We start from the raw sequence: 22,881 nt of genomic DNA on the forward strand, positions 1-22,881 counted from the left end.
CACATGGGGTTCCTTCTGGTCCCGACAAAAAATCCTCTTCCACTGTGATAATCAAGCTGTTGTTGATATCTGGAGCAGGGGCTCTACTCGTGCACCCCATCTCATGGCTTTGGTCCGCTTGCTGTATTTTTGTGCCAGTAATTATAACATTAATGTATGTGTGATTCATGTCCCCGGTGTTTGCAATAACATAGCTGACTCCCCTCCTCGTTTTCAGATGGAGAACTTCAGAAAACTAGCCCCAGAAGCCAACTTACTCCCAGACCGCATCCCTGCATGGCCAACTCAAACCTTCACAATCGCCTCCTGCAATGCCAGTATCATGGTATTGCCGAATCTACCAGAAGAACCTATCAGTCAGGAATAGCAAAGTTTCAGTCATTTTGTAGTCAGTACACCCTTATCTCAGTTCCAGCATCATCACTGACACTTCAATACTTCTGTGCTCATGAATCCAACCTTGTGTCTTATAAAACCATCAAAGTCTACTTAGCAGCCATCCGCCTATTCCACATAGAGCAAGGTATGTCAGACCCTACTGTGGGCGATCTATTACAGCTAGTATGCAGAGGTATTCGACGTCTGCAAGGTGACAACCAGCGTACCCGCTTGCCTATCACCGTGAATATCATGCATACCCTTAAAGAGCAACTATGTCAATCACGCTACACCATCTACGAGCAACGAATGCTATGGGCTGCATTCACCATGGCTTTTTATGGCTTTTTAAGGGTGAGTGAATACACTAACCTCCGCTGGTGTGATGTTACGCTCTCTGTCGATCACATTACCATCACCCTACACCAGTCCAAGACAGATCCGTTTCGTCGCGGATGCACAGTTAAAATTTTTAACACCAACTCTTCAACTTGCCCATGGCATGCCTTTGATTGTTATCGTAAGCTTTCTGGCGATGTGGCCCCTACTGCCCCTGTTTACCAAGCTGGCAGATTCTGTCCTCTGACGCGTGCAGCTGTCACTAAGTCGCTTCGCCAACTCCTCCAGCAAGCCGGGCTTAATGACTCTCAATTTGCTTCTCACAGTTTCCGGATCGGCGCAGCTACTACGGCAGCAGCCGCTGGACTTCCAGCATGGCTGATCAAAAATTTAGGTCGATGGTCCAGCAATGCCTACCTCACTTACATCCACTAGCAACCATCATTAACATCCAAGATTTATGAACTGTTGTCTCGCACAGATGCCTCTGGTCAACCAACATGGGAACCAGACAGTCAAGCTGCCTAACAATGTACTTGACAAATTGCTCCACATGCACTATATTGTATCATCACAAATGTCACTACTTCAATCATTAGTTCAAATATAGTATTTTCCATGCAGCTACGCTGGGGGAAACTGGGGAGATTTTGGGGGAATTTGGGTGCAAGTAGCGATATTACGTACATACTATCTTAACTGACGAGGTAGTGCAAAACTTATTCAGACTTCTGCACAGCTTTACCCCTCTGCGCTGGCTTACAATGTGTGCGTGTGTGATTGCAGTTGTCATTTGCATGATTGCATGCGTGATTATTGCATGCGTGTTATTTGCATGCGTGTTATTTGCATGCGTGTTATTTGCATGCGTGTTATTTGCATGCGTGTTATTTGCATGCGTGTTATTTGCATGCGTGTTATTTGCATGCGTGTTATTTGCATGCGTGTTATTTGCATGCGTGTTATTTGCATGCGTGTTATTTGCATGCGTGTTATTTGCATGCGTGTTATTTGCATGCGTGTTATTTGCATGCGTGTTATTTGCATGCGTGTTATTTGCATGCGTGTTATTTGCATGCGTGTTATTTGCATGCGTGTTATTTGCATGCGTGTTATTTGCATGCGTGTTATTTGCATGCGTGTTATTTGCATGCGTGTTATTTGCATGCGTGTTATTTGCATGCGTGTTATTGCATGTGTGTACGTGGATCATGATGCTGTTGCTGCACGCGTAATAACCGTGTGTTCGCATGACTGGCTTATACCAGGCTGCATGCGTGTTCACTCGTTATATTGCTTGTGTGCTATTGTCAGTCCCCTCAGTTGCCCCTAACCCAAATTATCGTTTGCTAAGCTACCGCTAATTGGGGTTATGTACTTTATGTATTGCTATTGTGTAGTGTTAACTGTGCCTTGCTGCGTGTGTTCTCGTTACAGGTACCCCCCATGGGGGGGCGAGTGCCAGCCCGCTACATGATGCTCGGGGGTGGTTGGGTGGTGAGAAGCGGGCATGGTGCTCGCCTCCCCGTGATGTCAACCATCATCACCCTAAGGTAACTTGTGGTACTACGCAGGTGAGGTACCGTAAGCTGCTATATAGGTATCAATGTTGAAGTGTGATCTGATGTATCACCCCGGAGCAGAAGGTGCAGGGCTGGCTCCATGCTGTATAGGCTTTGGCGACAACTTGAGTGCCCGGCACTTCTGCACCGGGGCGATTGGGTAATAGTACCAGAATGCGTGTTAACCAATGCACTTGAACCAATCTTATAGGATACGTGAGACGTAATGATGTCATAATGATTCATTGTAATAAATTGGCTTGACTAGTTTGAGATCACAAGATCATGCCATAGTGCATGGCGTGTTCGCAGACAGAAAACTTTTCCCCTCCCTCCCACCCAAAACCATGCATTAAGTAGTATACGTGTATTGTTGTATGAGCTTTGTATGGTTGTCCACTTGTCCACGTATAAAGATTGAACCTTTGTATGCATAACTTAGTTATATTGTTTGCTTAGTTGTTGTGCGTCCAATTACTGATATCAAACTTAGGTACACATATGTAGTTAAACGGCACCTGAGGACCAAGGGCAGGTAGACGAAGTGCTAATTATCTGTGCATGGCCAAACCAAATCAATTATGCTAAATTTAACTTATATGATTATTCACTGGTTGCTGCTACCGTGTTGTGTTGCTATGCATTAATGTTGATTACTTGACTCACCTTTGACCTGTCCAGGGCATATAGCACTGGTAGCTCTTCACCTCCCACCAACTGATGTTAGTGGTGGTGGTTTGGTAACTGCACCTGGTCCCGGTTGCTGTGTTGGATTTAAAATATTTTTCAGTCCTAATATTTTGGGGTCAAATGCCAGCCATGCCTTATATTTTCTTTTTTCCAGGTATGCATAAATGGTGCGTTGCTGCAATCTTGTGCTAATTGGAAGACATGCTTGCTTCATGGTCAACTGTAAATCCAGTTATGTATTGTGCCATATCCACAATGCTTGTCTGCGTGGCTTGTGCAAAAGTTATTACACCCTACTCCAACAATTTCCTCAGTTGCCCTAAAGTACTTGTGTATAGATATCTGTATGAATGTTATTTGTGTTGTGTGCTGTTATGTATATTTTATGGCAATTGTACAATGTTTCTTATTTGTTAATGCTTTACAGCACAAGTGCTGAAGGTCTGTAGGACACCTGGTCCTACAGCCTGCTCAAAGACTTTCGCTACTTAGACTTTAACTAGTTTTGTGGTAGATATTTGCATGAGTGCTCATTTGTTTGGTGTTGTTACATACACTTTATGGCTTTGTGAAAAATGTTATTGTGGTTAGAACAAGGAAAAAGTAGGCAATAGAGCTAGGTGTGGTGGAAGGGTGGTGTGTATAGCTAGGAAAATGTTATCTAGTCATATCTATTTTGTATGCACACATACAAAATACATGGTAAGTGGTGATTGCACCCTGGGGGTGTGCACTGCTCAAATATGCTGAGTGCACACTTCCCTGGAGTGTCACCACACCAATCAGCATGTTAATTGTTTGTTTTACGATTAAATTTGTACTATATAGACAGTTACCGATTGCTTGATGGCTGAAAACCGACACGGTGTGAGTACACACTCTGAACAAAGACAGTGAGAAAGCCTTTTAACCAGTTAAAGCCACACTTGTACAATATGAAAAAAATAGCACTCTGGTGTGTCTTGAGCCAAACACAGCACTTGGCTTCGCCTCATGCTGTATTAGTCTCTTGCCCATACCTTTGTGCAATTTTTTCCACTTTGCACTTGCAGCAGTACATTTAATTAACACCTCGAGGACCAAACTCCAATATTGGATGCAAGCACATGGGTTTACTTAATCCCTTATATCTTCTAGTCTGTACACAGTAGAAAGAATTTGCTAACACCACGATACTCACCATGAAATTCCTGACAAACTTATACCAAGCATTGCTTTGTTCAAAGAAAACCTCTGCTGTTGGGCCACCAAGAAAAATATCTCTTTCCTTTTTGTCCACCATTACTCTACACCCATTACTTTAATCAGCCATATCTTGACAGTACTTTGTCCCAGTGCATTAAACCATTAGTAATTAAACTCAGTATGTGATGGTGATTCGATTGTGTACAAAAGATCACTTGACTACCTCATGAATACGCGATAACGCAAAAATGAAGTGGATGTTTTGTGGAGATGACATTGCCCATTCATCAATTCTTATTATTCTCAGTTCTGTTCTACACAAAACAGTACTTGTGATACAATCCAAAGGCTGCAGTACAAGTTGCTATCAGACCTTTAGTACTGGTCACTGTTTGATATTATTGTAGTGTATGAAATTACCATTAAGTTAATGCCAAACAATATTTTGTCTTCGTTTCACAGAAGACCACTGCTTTCCTTATAACACAAAGTTAATCCATACTTTGAAAATTAATTTGGTCCTGGAAGGGATAATTATTAGTCTATTCCCACAATGGTGGTTGAGACAAGGTTTCACTTTATGTCAATAACTAAATATATTGCTTCTATTATATGTTCATCTAAACTTTTCATTTTTTAAATGATTTTCATTGAAAGCCACATACAACCTATCTTAGAGTACTGTTGAGAAGCCTAAAAATTCCATATAGAGTGAATTCAAGCAGAAATTGCAGCAAACGGGTACTGTGTTTCCTTGTATAAAATAAAAGCCTGGACTTCTATTTTGAGATCCAGCATTCATTTTCAAAATGTGCTGGAAACACTCTGGCTTATAATTGAGACAGGTATTTATTCGAATTTCATAACCTCAATTTACTGCATTGCTATAAATTACACTTACAGTAACATCAAAAAAAGTTCCTGTTGTGTTTGCATTGTGTTCTCTTAGCAGTGCATTTGTGTTCTGTTTGCATTGCGTCTGTGTTCCGATTTTCATGCATTTTTAGGCTTACCAGTTTACAGAACATTGAAGGAAGGCTGGGCACCAACTAATAAATCAACAAAACTAAGGATTCAACAGTGTGATGGTCTATGTATCAAGTTAGTAATCATACAGCTATATCTTTTTGTATACGTATTTACATTCCTATAATTTAGATTCATCAAGAGCGCCTACAGTAACCAGCCAGGAAAGTCTACCAAGTAGGAACTGGACTGAAAACTACCACAAGCACGCACAAAAACATTATGAAATAATTTGCATGGCATACTTATCGAAAATTTAAAAAGCAATTCATTCACTGAAAAGTTGTGACTGAGCTCAAACGTCTACAAGGCAGCCGAGTTAGTTGTCAACGATATATCCATGAAAACTGCCATGAGTTATACGAGATACAAAATGAATTAAATGATCAAGCTAACCTGTGGCTGTTAAAGCATTAGTCTGATCCCAAGCTGCCAAATCACTAAACGAGCGTGACCATTGGGGTTTAAACAGTGAGAGTTATTTGGTTTGTGAAGTGTTGTGGCAGAGCCGCTACTCAGCTACGTAAAAAGAGATTGTAAACAACAATATAAACTATAGTAGCCATTGGATAGTGTACAAGCTAGGTGTAGTTTTTGTTTGTAAACACCGTTCGCTTGCTATTAGGCAGATTACAGCTAAGTTATAACAATAATCATAATAATCTTTGACTATTAACTAAATCAATAGATATGGCAGTTAGTATCAATGGCTTAGCAGTTAGCCTACATTGTACTATAATTGTAGTTTGATGGAGGTTTGTACCACCGTATACCACTTTTTGCTAGTGATGCATTTGTATTGCAGTTGCATTCCATTTGTGTTCCCTAAACAGAGCAATTGCGTTGTATTTTTACAATGCAAGGTAAGTGCACATGCAACAGGAACTTTTTTTGACCGCTACTGTAGTATCTGCATAAATAAGTGTCTACATATGTATTGAAATCATCATGTATAAGTGTCAAATCAAAAAGGAATTTAGGGTCACCTCTAAGATTTTGACAAAATTTGGTGTGTTTGTAGTACCCGTAGTGTTCATCACACATATAATTTTTAACCCCTTACACCACACAGTTTCTAACTTATGACTGAACATTTGAAAAATTAGTCCATCTTGAGTTCCAAAGTCAACTGTAACTTTATAAACAAAATTTTTCACCACTTGAAGATTGTTGATTGACCTTTCAAGTGATCTATAAATTATGGGATATAAGCTTAATTAAGGTTCAAAATCACTCCATTAAAACTTTAATCATTAATATTAAAACACTGTTCAAATTTAGAATTTTTTAGTGAATAATTATTGGGTCATGGTCCATCTGTGATAAAAATTTTGTAGTGGGACTACAATGGGTCAAAGGGATATGATCAAATATGTTGAGGTATGTAGTGGAATTTTATAGTCTATTGTTGCTTTATATGAGTGTATGTATATCTCTAATAACACTCACAATAAGGCTATGCCAACTTTTGCTTAGACAATGAAGGAGTTTCAGTACAGTACAACCTGTATTAGCGACCACCTGTATTGAAAGACCACATTTGTGCTGCAATTCATTCAGTTGGGCATTAAGTATAGTTCTCCAATGTAACTATCTTGTCTAATAAATCCAAAAGTGGTCCTTATTGGACAAGTGGACTAAAACCATCATGTGTCCAGACAAATGTGAGTGTTTCACTGTCTTGAAATAGCCACCACAGTGTACTTACATAGGCCTACTCCACAAACAAGCTGCATAGGTATGGTGGAACTTCTCAAAAAGAATACCCTGTAGTGTGGACATCTTGACAACTAGGGCACATATCCATGGTCTGATGTCAATGGTGCAGACTCCAGGACTTCCACAATATCAGCATGCTATTATCTTGGTCCCAGGGTTTCACTTTGTACATAATGCACTTTACGTGTGATTTAGTGTGGGACAGTAATAACTGTAATGTATTTTACTATTGTGCTCTTTACAGACTGTTACAAGCAGTCTTAAAGGTCCACTGAAATGGATTGCCATTATATTGAATAAATAGGTTGTTTGTATCATGCAATGCACAAAACCACTTTTTTTTAATAATTCAAATATGAGGTTATACCAAGATATTAAGCCATGGTGCTTCAAAGTGTGCATGAAAATAAAATACTTTTTATAAATGCCTTACATTAATTACATGGAGTTACAAGTACAAAGTGCATGTACAAAGTGGAACCCTTCTATATTCTTGGGACCATGATAAAGCTTGATAACCAGGACACTTGTTCATGGCCCTATTTCAATGGTGTACATACAATTGGATAGACACTTCTGTGGCTTTGGCTTCTCTAATTATAAATGTGCATTGAACAAATAACATATTGCCTACATTTTAGGGTGTCATTTTTCAAAAAGTTCCACTGTACTTATACCACGAATATATGGAGTGGGCTTAGTGGTGGGGTTTGACTTTGATATTTCTGAAAAGACTGTAAAACATTCACAACTTTTTGGAAACATGGTGGTTTCATTTGTAAAGTCCAATAAACACACCAAGCTTTGTCAAAATCTGAGAGGTGGTCCTAAATTCCTTGTTGATTTAAAATATCTATGTAATCACACAGTATTTAAACTGGAGCATAGGTAAACTTACTTAACAAAATACTGACTGTGGCTGTTGCAACATTTCCCTTCTGCACGCCCATACTATATCCATCACCATCAATGTATAGTCTAAGACTAAACTGTTCAGTTGATCCATCAATATCACCATCTAATATTGGAATACTAGCTGTGGCTGTAGTAGCTCCACTTGTGAAGGTAGCAGTGTATCGACCAGGAGTGAAATCTGTTCCAGCTACAAAATTAATACAAGCCAAATGCAATATGACAAATAAATTGCATTCATTCACAAAAAGGATGGTTATAATCCACACTTAGCAAACATCCATATATGTGACAATATCTAATCCAAAACAGCCAAGCTGTAAAAAAAGTATGCGGCCCTCAAAAAGGCTATGGTGAAAAAAGATGTGAAATCCAAGGTGGCGGCCAAGAAATGGCTGTGATGGTAGGTTAATGGTAAAAATTTTAATAACGACAATTCAGGTGAATTTTTGTGCCGCTTGGTCTTGGAAAAAAATTCACCTAAATTGCTGTTATAAAATTTTTTACCATTAACCTACCATCACAGCCATTTCTTGGCCGCCACCTTGGATTTCACATCTTTCTTCACCATAGCCGTTTTGAGGGCCGCACATTTTTTTTACAGCTTGGCTGTTTTTGTATTTGTATACCCCAAAGCCGGCCTATGGCCAGCTTTGGGACTTTTTTAACCTATCTTTTTTTCTTTTCCACAGGTAAAAGAAAAGATGAAGTAGATGTACTTTAAATATTTTATCAGTATATGTACAAATTATATAATTATATTGATTACAGAAATCTCCATGGTGGTTTCTTTGTAACTGAACACTCTACAAGGTGACTTCTTCTAATTGCTCTCTCTACAGGATGAATTGTTTGTAGCTGAATTCTGTACAGGTGATTTGTTTGCAGCTGAGCTCTTTACAGAATGGTTTCTTTGTAGATGAACTCTCTACAAGGTGACTTCTTCTAACTGATCTTTCTACAGGGCAATTTGTTTGTGGCAGAATTTTATACAGGGTGATTTCTTTGCAGCTGAATTCTCTACATGATGGTTTCTTTGTAGCTGAACTCTCTACAAGGTAACTTCTTCTAGCTGATCTCCCTACAGGGTGATTTGTTTGTAGCTGAACGATCTACAAGGTAACTTCTTCTAGCTGATCTCTCTACAGGGTGATTTGTTTGTAGCTGAATTCTGTACAGGTGATTTGTTTGCAGCTGAACTCTTTACAGAATGGTTTCTTTGTACCTGAACTCTCTACAAGGTAACTTTTCTAGCTGATGTCTCCACAAGGTCACTAGTTTGTAGCTAACTCTCTACATGGTGGTTTCTTTGTAACTGAACTTTCTACATGGTGACTTCTTCTAGCTGATCTTTCTACAGGGTGATTTGTTTGTAGCTGAACTCTCTACAAGGTAACTTCTTCTAGCTGATCTCTCTACAGGGAGATTTGTTTGTAGCTGAACTCTCCAACTCTCCACAGGTGATTTGTTTGAAGCTGAACTCTCTCTACAGGGTGAATTGTTTGTAGGTGAATTCTGTATAGGTGAATTGTTTGCAGCTGAGCTTTTTACGGAATGGTTTCTTTGTAGCTGAACTCTCTACAAGGTAACTTCTTCTAGCTGATGTTATTACAGGGTCACTAGTTTGTAGCTGAATTCTCTACATGGTGGTTTCTTTCTAACTGAACTCTCTACAAGGTAACTTCTTCTAGCTGATCTTTCTACAGGGTGATTTGTTTGTAGCTGAATTCTGTATAGGTGATTTGTTTGCAGCTGAGCTCTTTAAAGAATGGTTTCTTTGTAGCTGAATTCTCTAAAAGGTAACTTCTTCTAGCTGATGTCTCTACAAGGTCACTAGTTTGTAGCTGAGCTCTCTACATGGTCGTTTCTTTGTAACTGAACTCTCTATAAGGTGACTTCTTCTAGCTGATCTTTCTACAAGGTGATTTGTTTGAAGCTGAACTCTCTACAAGGTAACTTCTTCTAGCTGATCTCTCTACAGGGAGATTTGTTTGTAGCTGAACTCTCTACATGATGGTTTCTTTGTAGCTGAACTCTCTACAAGGTAACTTCTTCTAGCTAAGCTCTCTACAGGGAGATTTGTTTGTAGCTGAACTCTCTACATGATGGTTTCTTTGTAGCTGAACTCTCTGCAAGGTAACTTCTTCTATTGATCTCTCTACAGGGCAATTTGTTTGTAACTGAAATCTCTACATGGTGGTTTCTTTGTAGCTGAACTCTACAAGGCGATTTCTTCTAGTTGAACTATCTCTTTCCATAGTTGCATGAACTCCCTACAAGGTAACTTCTTCTGGCTGATCTCTCTATAGGGCGACTTGTGTGTAGCTGATCTCTATAAAGGTTTCTTGTTTCTAGCTGATCTCTTGAATTCTCTTCAGGGTGACTGCTCTATTAGGATCACTGCTCTATTAGAGTATCTCGATCTCGCACTTGCTGCACCAAGTTGGATTTCATGTCATAACTCCGTGGCTTTAAGTCTGATTCTTCTACACCATTGATCAGCCTTTCTAAGATGATTACTCCACCTGTACAACGATTTCCAAAGCATTACCCCAAGCGGTTTATCTGGTAGGCGTGGCAAGTAGTTGTTTTTATTAGCTAATCTCGATTGCATAATTGTTACACATGTTGGTTTTTTCGTTGTATCTTCCTGGTTATTAGCTCAATTTCTTTCAAACCACAAAAGGTTTGAGGTTCAATAGTTAACCTATTCACCCACCGATTTTCAGCTTCTTCTCATACGCGGTTTAACCTGTAGGCGTGACAACATATTGGTGTTATTTTCTGTGAAAATCGCTCATAACTCTTAGCCTGTTTATCGTATTCCAGCCAAAGTTGGTACCGAGATGCGCCTTTATACCCCCTTCTGTGTGTCAAATTTCAAGGCAATCGAATATGGCATTCGCGTTTTATAGCAGTTTTTGTAAGTGTGCGACAAGAGGAAGAAAAATAAGAAAAAAATGAAGAAACTAAGCCAATTTTTGAAGTCGCATATCTCAGGAATGCGTGAAGCAATTTCGCTCAAATTTGGAATGTGGAGTGCTGAAGTTGGAGGGAATGTCCACAGCAAAAATCATCTTGTTTCATCAAGGCAGCACAGAGCTACGGAGGTGCGAAAATTGCGTTTTCTTTCTTCCTGTCAATATACTCACGGGTGTTACGCGCCGGCTTCTTGGGCCACACGACACACTACCGTGTGTCTTGATCAATAGACTAAATGTCCAAACATGCCACAAAATTATCCAAATAATTGTTACTAGTACTTCCAAAGGTATTGTTGAATTTCTATTAAACTTTAGAAGCAAGTAAGGAGGTTAATGAATTCCACCTAACTTAAACATTGTAAGCACATTTGCTATGGCCAAGAATTTATGCAAATGTCACCAAATAACATTTAAATGATCAAGCTCATATAAGTGGTTAAGGACAAGATAGCATACAGTACAATAATGTGTTTGCATTTTCAAAAAATATTCAACAAAAACCAGACTCATGTTTCTTTCACAATCACTTAGCAGCATTTGTTAGGAATAAATTAAACCAAACATGTGCTCAAGTGCTTCCAATACATTTTAAGGAATAGCAGATTTTCTACAAACTAACTACAGTGACTAATTATACTAATGCCTTCAGCCAAGCATCGCTTTGCTATGGTTAACAATTCATTGAGTTCCTTTTTGCCTAATATAGCAGCTACAATGCATGTATCCTTTTGTGTTCCATTTCTTTCTTCACTAATGTGTTGATGTTAATTTGGTGCATCAATGGCTTCATATCCTGACTATCACATTTGTGACCAGATTTGCGAAAAGGGGTCTTCCACACGCATCCAATTTATAAACTTTGACAATTCATAAGTTGAGATTTGAAAAAGCTGTTGACTTGAAATTTGGTTAGTAGTGAGTTCCAACATAGGTCAGTGGATGGCAGAAAATTTCAGGTGTTTATCTTTGTTGAACACTAAGTTATAGTCTTCCAAGTTCACAGAATTGGATGTGTGTGGAAGACCCCTTTTCACAAATCCAGTCACATTTATAATAGAAATTCCCCGTATCCATACAATACAATAGTACTGTATAAGATTTGTGCTTTTCTGGCCAAAAATATCACCCCAAAACTTCAAGGAATCTTGGCAGTATTGGTGAGGTATAATCAAGCCCCAAAATGCCTTCAGAGTGGATTAAATGCTTCCAATAAGTTGTTACAGAATCATAAAATCTTTGTGTTTCTACTGAATAACTGCCTGCCTGACTGATGCATAGCAACTAAGGCTACAGGTGTGATTTTTTCACTGCTAGATGTCACTTCAGCCTGACAGGTGCTTTTTGGTAAACCACAATACGTGCTTACCTTTGTCTTTCTTTGTGTCCCAGTTCTTTTCGCTGGTGTTGATTTGCAGTAGCATGCATGATATGGCTTTCCTGTGGCTGGCTAAAACGTTTATTGCCCATGTTTTCCACAGTTCTTTTCGCTGGTGTCAACTTGTGGTAACATGATATGGCTTTTCTGTGCTGAGTAAAATGCCCTTGGATCTTAATGTTTTAAAAACCTCGTTAAAGTCTTAAACTTTGTTTAAACCATGTGATGTTCCAGCAGCTGTACTCTTCCTCCACTTCGTATTCAGTTTCTTAAAATGCATATGGATGGAAAAATTGGCCAAAACACTAACATGTGAATTGCTGTGATTTGACTTTTGCTTTTGTTACCAATCGACCCTTGACCGGTGAACCAGCACACACCTGGTTAAAGGGAAGGATGGCACCAGACATTAATTTGCAAAATTAATAACGAGTCTGAACACATACCCTGGTTATATAATTCACAGGTCACCATACTTTGACATGGTCACTGTTTTGAGCTATGTTCCACCCATTATACAGCATTGCAAATGAGCAACAAGTGCCTCTGCAATCAATCCACCCATTAAGTAAACAAGGAGAAGGAAAAAATTGAAATTTTAGGAATCAAAGAAAAAAGAAACATAATTATGGTTAATGAGCTCATGCATACTGCATCAAAGGAAAGAACAGTGCGAGGTATTCCAAACAGTTAATCTTGGATGTGAATGAGTGTCCCAACAATTAATTACTGAAAAGGTGAAGTGGCCATTACACTTCGTCTTCAGCTACGTTCTGCCCTTTACACAGTGTTACACAAGTAGGACAGCATGAGAAGCATCTCTTCAATCAATTCAGTTGCTACAAAAAAAATAATGTGGTCTCTAACTGACTTAGAATTGGTAGTATGTTACATGGGAAATAGGTGGAGTTATTATAGGATTGGATTAGATGTTATTTTAAAATTGTCACAAAATCTTAACATGAGTGTGGAAGATTGAACATGAAGGTGGATGCTAGTGAAGATGATTGTTTCAACTGACCAGTTGCTGAAATTGCTGCACTTGCCATGGTGTCACAGCAGTGTGAAGAAAAGCTAAAATAGTTTGAAGACACGGCTTGAGTCAGATACACATATGCCAGACACATAACTCTTCTAAACCAACAATAGGAAACCAGCCACAAAAGGCTATCAACTGGCTGTGGGCACACACCTGGTTTAACCCTTAAATCTGCATAAAACTTTAGAAATGCAAGCACTCTATCTGCATAGTGACTATTGCTATTCAACTGATAACTCATACGTAAAGGTCACACAGAATCATAGTTACTGTATAGTAGGGACCACAAAGGAGTAGACATGGCCCATGAAATAACATCACCCGAAAAACCAGACTCAATTTTTCCAGATGACAATGAGGCAGCAAAACTAAGCCCAAACAAGCTTTCAGATCGACCTGAAACACTTTCACTAAGTTGCTACGAAATTTAAAAAAAAGTATTTTAAAGAATTTTCTACTAACTGACTGACTGCCTGACTGACTGATGTAAGCGTAACTCGATAACGGCTAAGGCTATGGGCTTGAACTTTTTACTGTTCGATGTAGCTTCGCCCTGAGAGGTGCCTTTTGGCATACCGCAGTATGTACAATGAATTCTTCATGGACTAACCAGTGTCCTCCTTTGTGTCCCATTCATCTTTGCTGACAGCGAAAAGTGTCAATTTGGCAGTAGCATATGATGGCTTCCCTTCGAAACGGAAATTGTCCGTATTTTTCATAGTGGCTATTTTGATTGCAGAGGTGCTTTTCAAACAGTTCTTGATTTGCACTGCTGTGTAACGGGTTGAACATAGTCAACAGCAAAGCGTAATGGATACTTCACCTTTCAGACAATAATTAATATGATTGGGGCACGCAGTACGATTTCTTTCTTTTGGTATTTGTGAATTGCAGAGGTACTTTATGAACAGTTCTTGATTCAAAATGCTGTGCAATGGATCAGGGCCAGAGCCCACGGTCTGGCCAATCACTTTTCAGCTACTTGATTTTAGTGAAAGGATTGGGATACTCTAATAGAGCAGTCATCAAAATATACTCTAATAGAACAGTCATCGTGATACTCTACTAAAGCATTCAGTATAGAATATAGCTTATAGTCTAAGCCATGACATCTGTGTTAACTGTCTTAAAATTACCCAGTGAGTCATCTGCATGGCACACTGCATTGAGCTAATTCATCATGCATGTCATGCATTAGCATGCAGTTACAATCTAAAACTAAATTTTCATGGTGAGAAATTTTTGTATACATCATGAAAATAAAATTAGCTACTAGCTATAATAGTCAGATATGAAACTCAATTAATTGTTAATATAGCACAAAATTACCATTGATGTTAACAAAAAGAAGAGACTTTGCATGTAAAATAGCCTCCAGATGCCATTTTAGTGCACCTATTTTCAAAAATTTCTCTGGGGGAACATGCTCCCTGACTCCTCTAGCTTAGCATGCTGTGTGTGCTTATAGCACATGCAGTTAAGTAACACACCAAAGCAGATAATCTCTGATTTACAGATCATATTAGATCAATAAAAACTGAGTAGTGTGTATGACTATGACTTTCATTGCAGTCTATATCTGGTCGGACCACTCAAAATCTCTCGGCCCCGGCCCTGCAATAGATTGAACATGGCTGACAATGAAGCATAATGGATACTTTTCAGAAGATAAGGGGCTGAGGAGTGCTGTGCTATTTCAGATGCGGTAAGCATGGGTTCACCAGTCATAATAAAATTATTTACAAAAAAAGTTAACAAAGAAGTACACGAAAAAATTGGAATTTCAACTAAAGTAAGGACCATAGCACATTGATAAAACTATGCATTGCGAGAGAACACGTGGCAGCTGGCCAAATTCTTATTATAGCACACTAATAACTTATTACGCATGAGCAAAATGATAGGTACAATGCCTTGTAACACACCCCTCCTACAAAAGAAGAAAGTCAGTTATGGCTTTCTGCCTAAGATAAACATGTGTATAAAAAACACAGGGGTGAAAGAAAGAAATAACATAAAATCAATAATACAACAAATAACAGTGTTAGTTATGTCTTGAGATCATCCAGTTCATGACAAGGTACCTGCAATAACATTGTCTCGGCCCCTTATGTGCTGTATGTCTAAGCAGTACTGCTGTAAAAGAAGACTCCACCGCATAAGCCTTTGATTCTTGTTTTTGACTTTTTGTAGAAATGTCAGTGGATTACGATCTGTGAAAATGACAATGGGCCCTTTAGCTGCAGTAACATAAACCTCAAAATATTGCAGAGCCAATATAAGTGCTAGCAACTCTTTTTCGGTGGTACTATACTTCTTCTGAGTGTTCGTAAACTTTTTCAAAAAGTAACACAATGGATAATCAATCCCTTTGTCATCTTCTTGAAGTAGAACTGCCCCTGCTCCAATATCACAGGCGTCTACAGCTAACTTGAATTTCTTTGTGAAATTTGGTGCTGCTAGGATTGGACAATGAGTGAGAATGCCTCTAGGCATGCGTCTATTATGCCGGAATAATTTCGGGAATAATAGATGGTGAAAAGAATCTGAATATTCCGGAATAATCGGTCAAATTCTAGATGTATCCGGAAAAAATCGGGAACTTTCCGGAAATGAGTGCAATGGACGGTGTATTGAACGATGTTCTTAACTCAGATGAACACAGTGGGAGCGAGGACAGTGATGAATTTGGTAATGAAACGATTGATAATGAGAGTTTATTGATTCTGACATAGAAATCATTAGCAGTAGTACTACTGACGGTGCTCAATCGCGAAGGTCCAGCTGTTCAAGTAGGGAACACGAGGGAGATCACGGGATAACAGAAACAATCTCAGGAGCAACCCAGCCACAAACCAATTCATTGTTGAGCATTTTGAAAGCTCCTAAGGCCTCGAGCCTCTCTAGGAAGCGAGCTCAGGCTAGGAATCCCCCTTCTGGAAAACGAAGGTGTAGAGGAACTTCTGCAAATGAGCCTAAAGGTATTGATCCTGCACACCGAGTTAAAGAATATAGAAATGAACCTTTCTCAGTTGCTAACAAGAAATTGTTTTGTAGAGCTTGTAGAGAAGAGCTGAGTGTTAAGAAAAGTGTTGTGGAGAATCATGTCAAATCGTCCAAGCATGCTAAAGGAAAGGAAAGGATGAGTAAAAAGGAAGCAGAAGAAAGAGATCTAGCAGAAACGTTCCAGAAGTACAATGATGATGTTCACCTTCGTGGAGAAACATTACCACAAACACAGCAGGTTTTTCGTGTAAAAGTGCTAAAATCATTCTTGAGAGCAGGTATACCTTTGAATAAAATTGGCCCTCTTCGAGATTTATTGGAGGAGGGTGGCTACCGCCTATGTGACAGAAGGTTTCTGTATGACTTAATTCCCTTTGTTGTAAAAGAAGAAGAGATGCAAATTAAAGACGAAATCAAAAACAAGCATGTTGGTGTCATATTTGATGGGACAACTCATACTTGTGAGGCACTTGCAATCATTTTGAGGTTCATCAGTGACTCATTTACTGTAGAGCAAAGACTGGTTAGAATTCAGCTACTTGCCAAAAGCCTGAATGTAGAAGAAATTGCTCGGGAATTGATTGGTGTGCTGTCAACTTCTTTAGGAATTACTTCACAGTTTGTTGTTGCTACGATGAAAGATCGTGCCTCTGTGAACAACGTTGCCATACGCACAATGAAAATAATATACCAGAATTCCCTGGACATTGGATGTTTTTCACACACTCTGGACCTAGTGGGTGATCACTTTAAACTTACAAATCTTACTGAATTTGTTAGTGCATGGTTGACACTGTTTTCACATAGCACTAAAACAAAGTTTTTGTGGAAAGAGCAAACTGGTAAAGCTATGGCAACATACAGCCATACTAGATGGTGGAGCAAGTGGGAGGTCATGCAACAGCTATTGCTACAATTCGGAGACATAAAACCATTTCTGATCAAAAACAGTGACATTGGTCCACACACCAGGCCTAGGCTACTTTCATTTTTTGAAGATACGCAAAAGTTACACCATCTGAAAATTGAATTAGCTGCTGTTGTTGATTGGGGAGAGCCTTTTGTAAAGGCTACATATAACCTGGAGGGTGATGGGCCTTTAGCATTTACTTGTTACGAAGCTATTGAAGAGGTGATTACATCAATTCAAGTAGAGAATATTCCAAATGTACAAGCTGTGGCAAGAGATATTTCACCAAGCCTTACAACCCAAAAAAGGCTCATATCACATGCCAAGCAGTGTATTCAGCCAGGTTTAGAATATTTTAATCTACAGCTTAACACTAGCTTGAAAATTCATTTAATAGCTTTTAAAGCTTCACGGTTGACAAATTCAACAATGATAAGGAACCTCAACACTGATGCTTCATCAGCAGATCTTTTAAAATCCTTTCCATTTATTTCTGCTGAAGAAATATGCTACTTGAAGGCTGAGCTCCCGGCTTATCTTGCTAAGGCTGAGGATCTTGATGACACAATTGACAAACTGTCATGGTGGAAAAGTCAGGAAACAAGTCTGCCAAACTGGTGTGCTGTAGTCAAAAAAATTTTACTTGTGCAGCCATCCTCAGCAGCTGTCGAACGAGTTTTTTCCCTGCTAATCTCTGGATTTGGACACCAACAGGAACAGTCACTTCAAGATTATATTCAAGCATCTGTAATGTTAAGATACAACAATCGTTAGACAGGACATTGACTGTAGTATATTATGACTTCATACTTTAATTTATGCAATGAACTCTTTAAATAGTGTGTAAGTTGTAAGCATAACTTTGGGTGCTGTGAGAATAATTTTGGAATAATAGATGGAAAAAAAAAAGAAGTGCCAGAATGAATAATCGGAAAATTTTGGAGCATAATAGACTTAAGCCTAAATGCCTCTAACTTTCTGAAATGCAATATGACACTCTTGAGACCATAAGAACTCTCTCTGCTTGTGCAGTAGATTTGTCAGTGGCTCAACAATAACTGAGAACTACTTACAAAAATGGCGATAGTAGCCAGCCATTCCTAAAAATCACATCAGCTCTTTTTTATTCTTTGGAATGGGAAACTGAGATATGGCTTCAACTTTCACTTCTATTGGCTTAATTTCTCTTTGCCCCACAATGTGGCCTAGATAACTGATTTGTGCACAGCCAAACTCGCTCTTCACAAGATTAATGGTCAACTTGGCTTCCTTAAGCTTCTCAAAAAACGTTTCAATTTGTTTAATGTGGTTGCTCCAATTGTCACTATAAATGATTACATCGTCTATGTAAGCCTCACATCCCTCAACTTCTGCTGTCACTTGATTAATAAATCTCTGAAAAGTCGCTGGCACATTTCTCATGCCAAATGGCATCACCTTGTACTGGTATAAACCATCAGGTGTGACAAATGCTGATATTTCCTTTGCTCGTTCACTCAGTGGCACCTGCCAATAACCTTTCAGCATGTCGAACTTGCTGACGTACTTAGAGTGGCCAATCCGATCAATGCAGTCCTCAATGCGAGGAAGGGGGTAGGAATCTGGCTTAGTGAGAGCATTGACCTTGCGAAAGTCTGTACAGAATCTCAGAGTCTTATCAGCCTTAGGTACCAAAATGCAGGGAGAACTCCATGCACTGTGTCTCTGTTCTATCAGGTCATTCTTCAATATGTATTCCACTTCTTGTTGTAACACTCTTCGTTTTTCAGGGTTTACTCTGTAAGGATGCTGTTTAACAGGTACAGCATTTCCTACATCTACATCATGGCACACTGCATCTGTCCTCGAAGGGACATCTGGAAACAGTGAAAGGTTACGCTGTATCAGGGTCTCTATCTCAGTAGCCTGTGAATGACTAAGCTGGTTCAACTTAGGCTTGAGGTTGGAAATGATCTGAGAGTTGTTCAGTCTGATTCCATAATCATCCAGCAGATCATCTTCATTATCATTGGAGCTTGAGTTCTCATCAGTTGTTACTATAGCAACTTGGGCTACTGACTTAGCCGCAGAGCAATCATCTCTTGTGTGGTAATTCTTAAGCATATTAATGTGACACAGTTGTCTCTGCTTCCTTCTGTAAGGAATTCTCACCACATAATTTAACTCATTGATACAACGCTCAATTGTATATGGACCATGATATCTAGCTCGTAAAGAATTACCTACAATAGGGAGTAAGACTAGTACCTTATCACCCACATTGAATACTCGCTTTCTAGCCTTTCAATCGTACCAAACTTTCATCTGTGTTTGCACTCGACCCAGGTTCTTCCTCGTCAGTTCACCTGCCTCCAGTAGACGGGTTTTGAACATCGTCACATACTCCAAAAGACTTACAGGGTCATCGTCTACAGCCAGCCAACTCTCCTTTAACATCTTCAGTGGTCCACGAACCACATGGCCAGACACTAGTTCAAATGGGCTAAAACTTAAGGTCTCCTGCACAGATTCTCTAGCTGCAAACATCAGGAGGTGAATTCCTTCATCCAATCCTTCTGGTTATCAAAACAATAGCTTCTCATCATGGTTTTGAGTGTTTGGTGAAATCTCTCGATGGCACCCTGGGACTCCGGATGATAAGCTGATGACTTGTGCTGAGTGATATTCAACTGGTGCATCACCTGCTGAAAGATTGTTGACATAAAATTTGGCCCTTGGTCAGACTGAATGTGTTTGGGTAGTCCTACAAGCGTGAAGAACTTAATTAGAGCTTTGATTATATTACGGGCTTTAATATTCCGAAGTGGAATAGCCTCTGGGAATCTGGTGGCAACACACATAATAGTAAGCAGGTAATTGTTCCCTGATCTGGTCTTGGGCAATGGTCCAACACAATCGACCAGTACTCTAATAAACGGCTCCTCTACCATTGAAATCGGTTTCAGTGGAGCTACAGGGGGTTTCTGGTTGGGTTTTCCAACCACTTGACAGGTGTGGCAAGACCTGCAGAATTTTACCACATCCTTATGAAGACCTGGCCAGTAAAAGTAAGACAAAACTTTCTGATAAGTCTTATTAATGTCCAAATGCTCTGCCAAGGACGACTTGTGTGCTAGACTTAGAATATCTTCGCGATAGCAGTTGGGTACAACAATTTGATGACTCACCTGCCACTCCTTGTCAGCCGCAACCGTGGGTGACCTCCACTTACGCATCAGTATGCCAGACTTCATATAATAGCAAACCAGTACTTTGGCCGCTTCAACTTCACATAGCGCATCTTGTAACAATGGGATCGGTTCTGGGTCTGACTTCTGACAGTCAATTAGTTGGTTGGTAGGGACAGGACACGTCAAGGTCAAATCGCTTGAGCGGTCATCTGTAAAAGAATCATCATGCACATGGTCATTAGCAAGAAAGTATCAGATTAGTTTACAATATGGCTTTTGGCCTGATCATTTGCCAACGATAAATACTGCTTCTCAGCCTGTTTGGCCATTGCGCAAGTGACCGCGCAAGCAGGGAATAAGCCAGGGATTTCCCTTGAGGTTTCAGTAGTGCTATCAGAAATGCAAGGAAGACTACTTAAACATGGATCAACCATAACTTTGCTACCAGCTAAATTGTTCCCTAGGAGCAGGCTCACTCCTTCCACAGGTAATGTTGGTTGAATGCCAACAACAATAGGACCAGACACAAGATCTGACCTCAAAAATACTCTGTGAAGGGGGACACTGGAAAAACCTAATTCAACTCCCTGAATTAACTCTGTTTCTCTGGTAGCAGACTGTTCTGAGAGTCCAAGAACACCTTCGGCTAGCAGTGACTGCGATGCTCCAGTATCGCGGAGGATGTGTATTCTCTTTATCACAGCACTGTTCTCATCAGTAGATATGAATCCCTGTGATATGAATGGCTTAAAGGTGTCAGGAGTCTTGGTTGCTGGATTCGCTGAGGAACGGCAACCAATTGTTACCAAGGCATTACCCTTCTTCTTGTCCTTCTTGTCCAAAGCCCAACATTCTGAAAGTAGGTGTCCACGTCGTTTACAATACGCACAAACAGGGCCAGATCTCAATGTCATTCCTCTATTACGTCCTGACCGGTCCTGATCCCGTGGTTGGGTAGAAGTCTTATCTTGTGGAGGAACGTTTGAAGTATCTTTGGGTTTGGATGGGGTAATACTCTTTGTCTCTGCATTGGAACCCATACTCTGGTGTGTAAGCTTATAATCATCTGCCAAGGTTACTGCCCTTTGTAATTCATTCACTTTCTGCTCTTCTAGGTATGTCTTAACTTTCACAGGAACACAACTCTTAAACTCTTCTAAAAGGATTAACTGTTTGAGCTTCTCAAAACTACCCCCAACTTGCTGTGAAGTTAACCATCTGTTGAAAAGTGCCTCCTTCTGTCGAGCAAATTCCATATAAGTCTGTCCATCTTTGCATTTTGACGCACGAAACTGTTGGTGGTAAGCCTCTGGAACCAACTCGTATGTCTTCAAGATCTCTCTCTTTACTACCTCATAATCTGCGCTCTGCTCTACTGAAAGTGCTGAGTACACTTCACGTGTTTTCCCTGTGAGAACACTCTGCAACAATATTGTGTACGATTCTGGTGGCCAGTGAAGGCTGGTGGCTACTTTACTTGAGGGAGGCTGCTCCTCAGGAATAAGGTCCTCTTCAACAAAGTAATCAAGTAAATCCTGATGCAGCTCTGCCTTCTTGGCAGTAGTTTCATATTCAATTTCTACCTTTTTACGCTATTTGTTTTAACTGAGGTTTGGTCAGACTATACAACTCCGTCTTCGATGGGTTACCCACAAAATTATTAACATCAAACGACATATTAATAAATTATAGCTCACTAATACTCCTGAAGGTGTAATAACATTGGACGGCAGATCGGTCGGTGAACTCCAAATAACGCACGGTAGAAATCTTCAGGGGCGGTGAACAAAAGTGAGCTACAAGGCGATAACGAAGCACGGAGAACAACAACAAAAATAGGTTAACGACAGCGTCACCTTCACGGGTGCCTCTAACCGGCACCAGGGAACCAGTACAGTCTTCTCTTTAATCAGCCTCCGTGACGTCTGTCTCAATGCCTGTGCGTTCTCTCTTTGTATCCTCTTCTTGTGCTCTTTCTCTTCTCTCTTATCTCCCCGGACAAGCCCCCAGTTTCTGTTATGACGCCGAAATACGCGTTGCGAGAGGACACGAGGCAGCTGGCCAAATTCTTATTATAGCACATAATAACTTATTACGCATGCGCAAATAGGTACAATGCCTTGTAACATAGTCCATGATATTAAATCACCGTAAAACAATAAGTGTCATGTCCCTACTGTGCATTTTCATTATGGTATCTTGAGCACAGTAGGGATGTGACACTTCTTATTGTTTTACTATGATTTAATATCATGGACTACTCCAACTTGTTTCAGTACTTTTTATCAATGTGCTATGGTCCCTACTCTAGTTGAAAATTCCAAATTTTTCATGTACTTGTTGTAATTTAGACTGATGGCATATATAATCAAATAATGTAAAATTGTGCTGTGAACCAGCAGTGTTTTCGGAAACCAATTATTCACTTTTACCAATTATTAAAGGTGAATAAAAGGATTAAACAGTTATTGCAGACAAAATGGTACTTGACATACCTGCTGGAAGTAAAGCTGTGCGATACCATAAATAAGTTTGTGTATCATGATACTTTACTTAGCGTATCATGATTTAATTTAGGCATCAATG

The 22,881-nt window shown here is 39.7% G+C and overlaps 1 protein-coding gene across 1 annotated transcript in view; it reads right to left on the reverse strand.

Moving 5' to 3' along the window:
* Nucleotides 1–22,881, reverse strand: part of LOC136261089 (adhesion G-protein coupled receptor V1-like) — a 259,887-nt gene that overhangs the window by 203,915 nt on the left and 33,091 nt on the right. Inside the window, exon 4 of the mRNA XM_066055056.1 lies at nt 7,798–8,001. Within this exon, the coding sequence (XP_065911128.1) occupies nt 7,798–8,001 (204 nt within the window). The remainder of the gene's footprint in view (nt 1–7,797; nt 8,002–22,881) is intronic.

Source organism: Dysidea avara, chromosome 7 (assembly GCF_963678975.1).
Source record: "Dysidea avara chromosome 7, odDysAvar1.4, whole genome shotgun sequence".
Taxonomy (NCBI): domain Eukaryota; kingdom Metazoa; phylum Porifera; class Demospongiae; order Dictyoceratida; family Dysideidae; genus Dysidea; species Dysidea avara.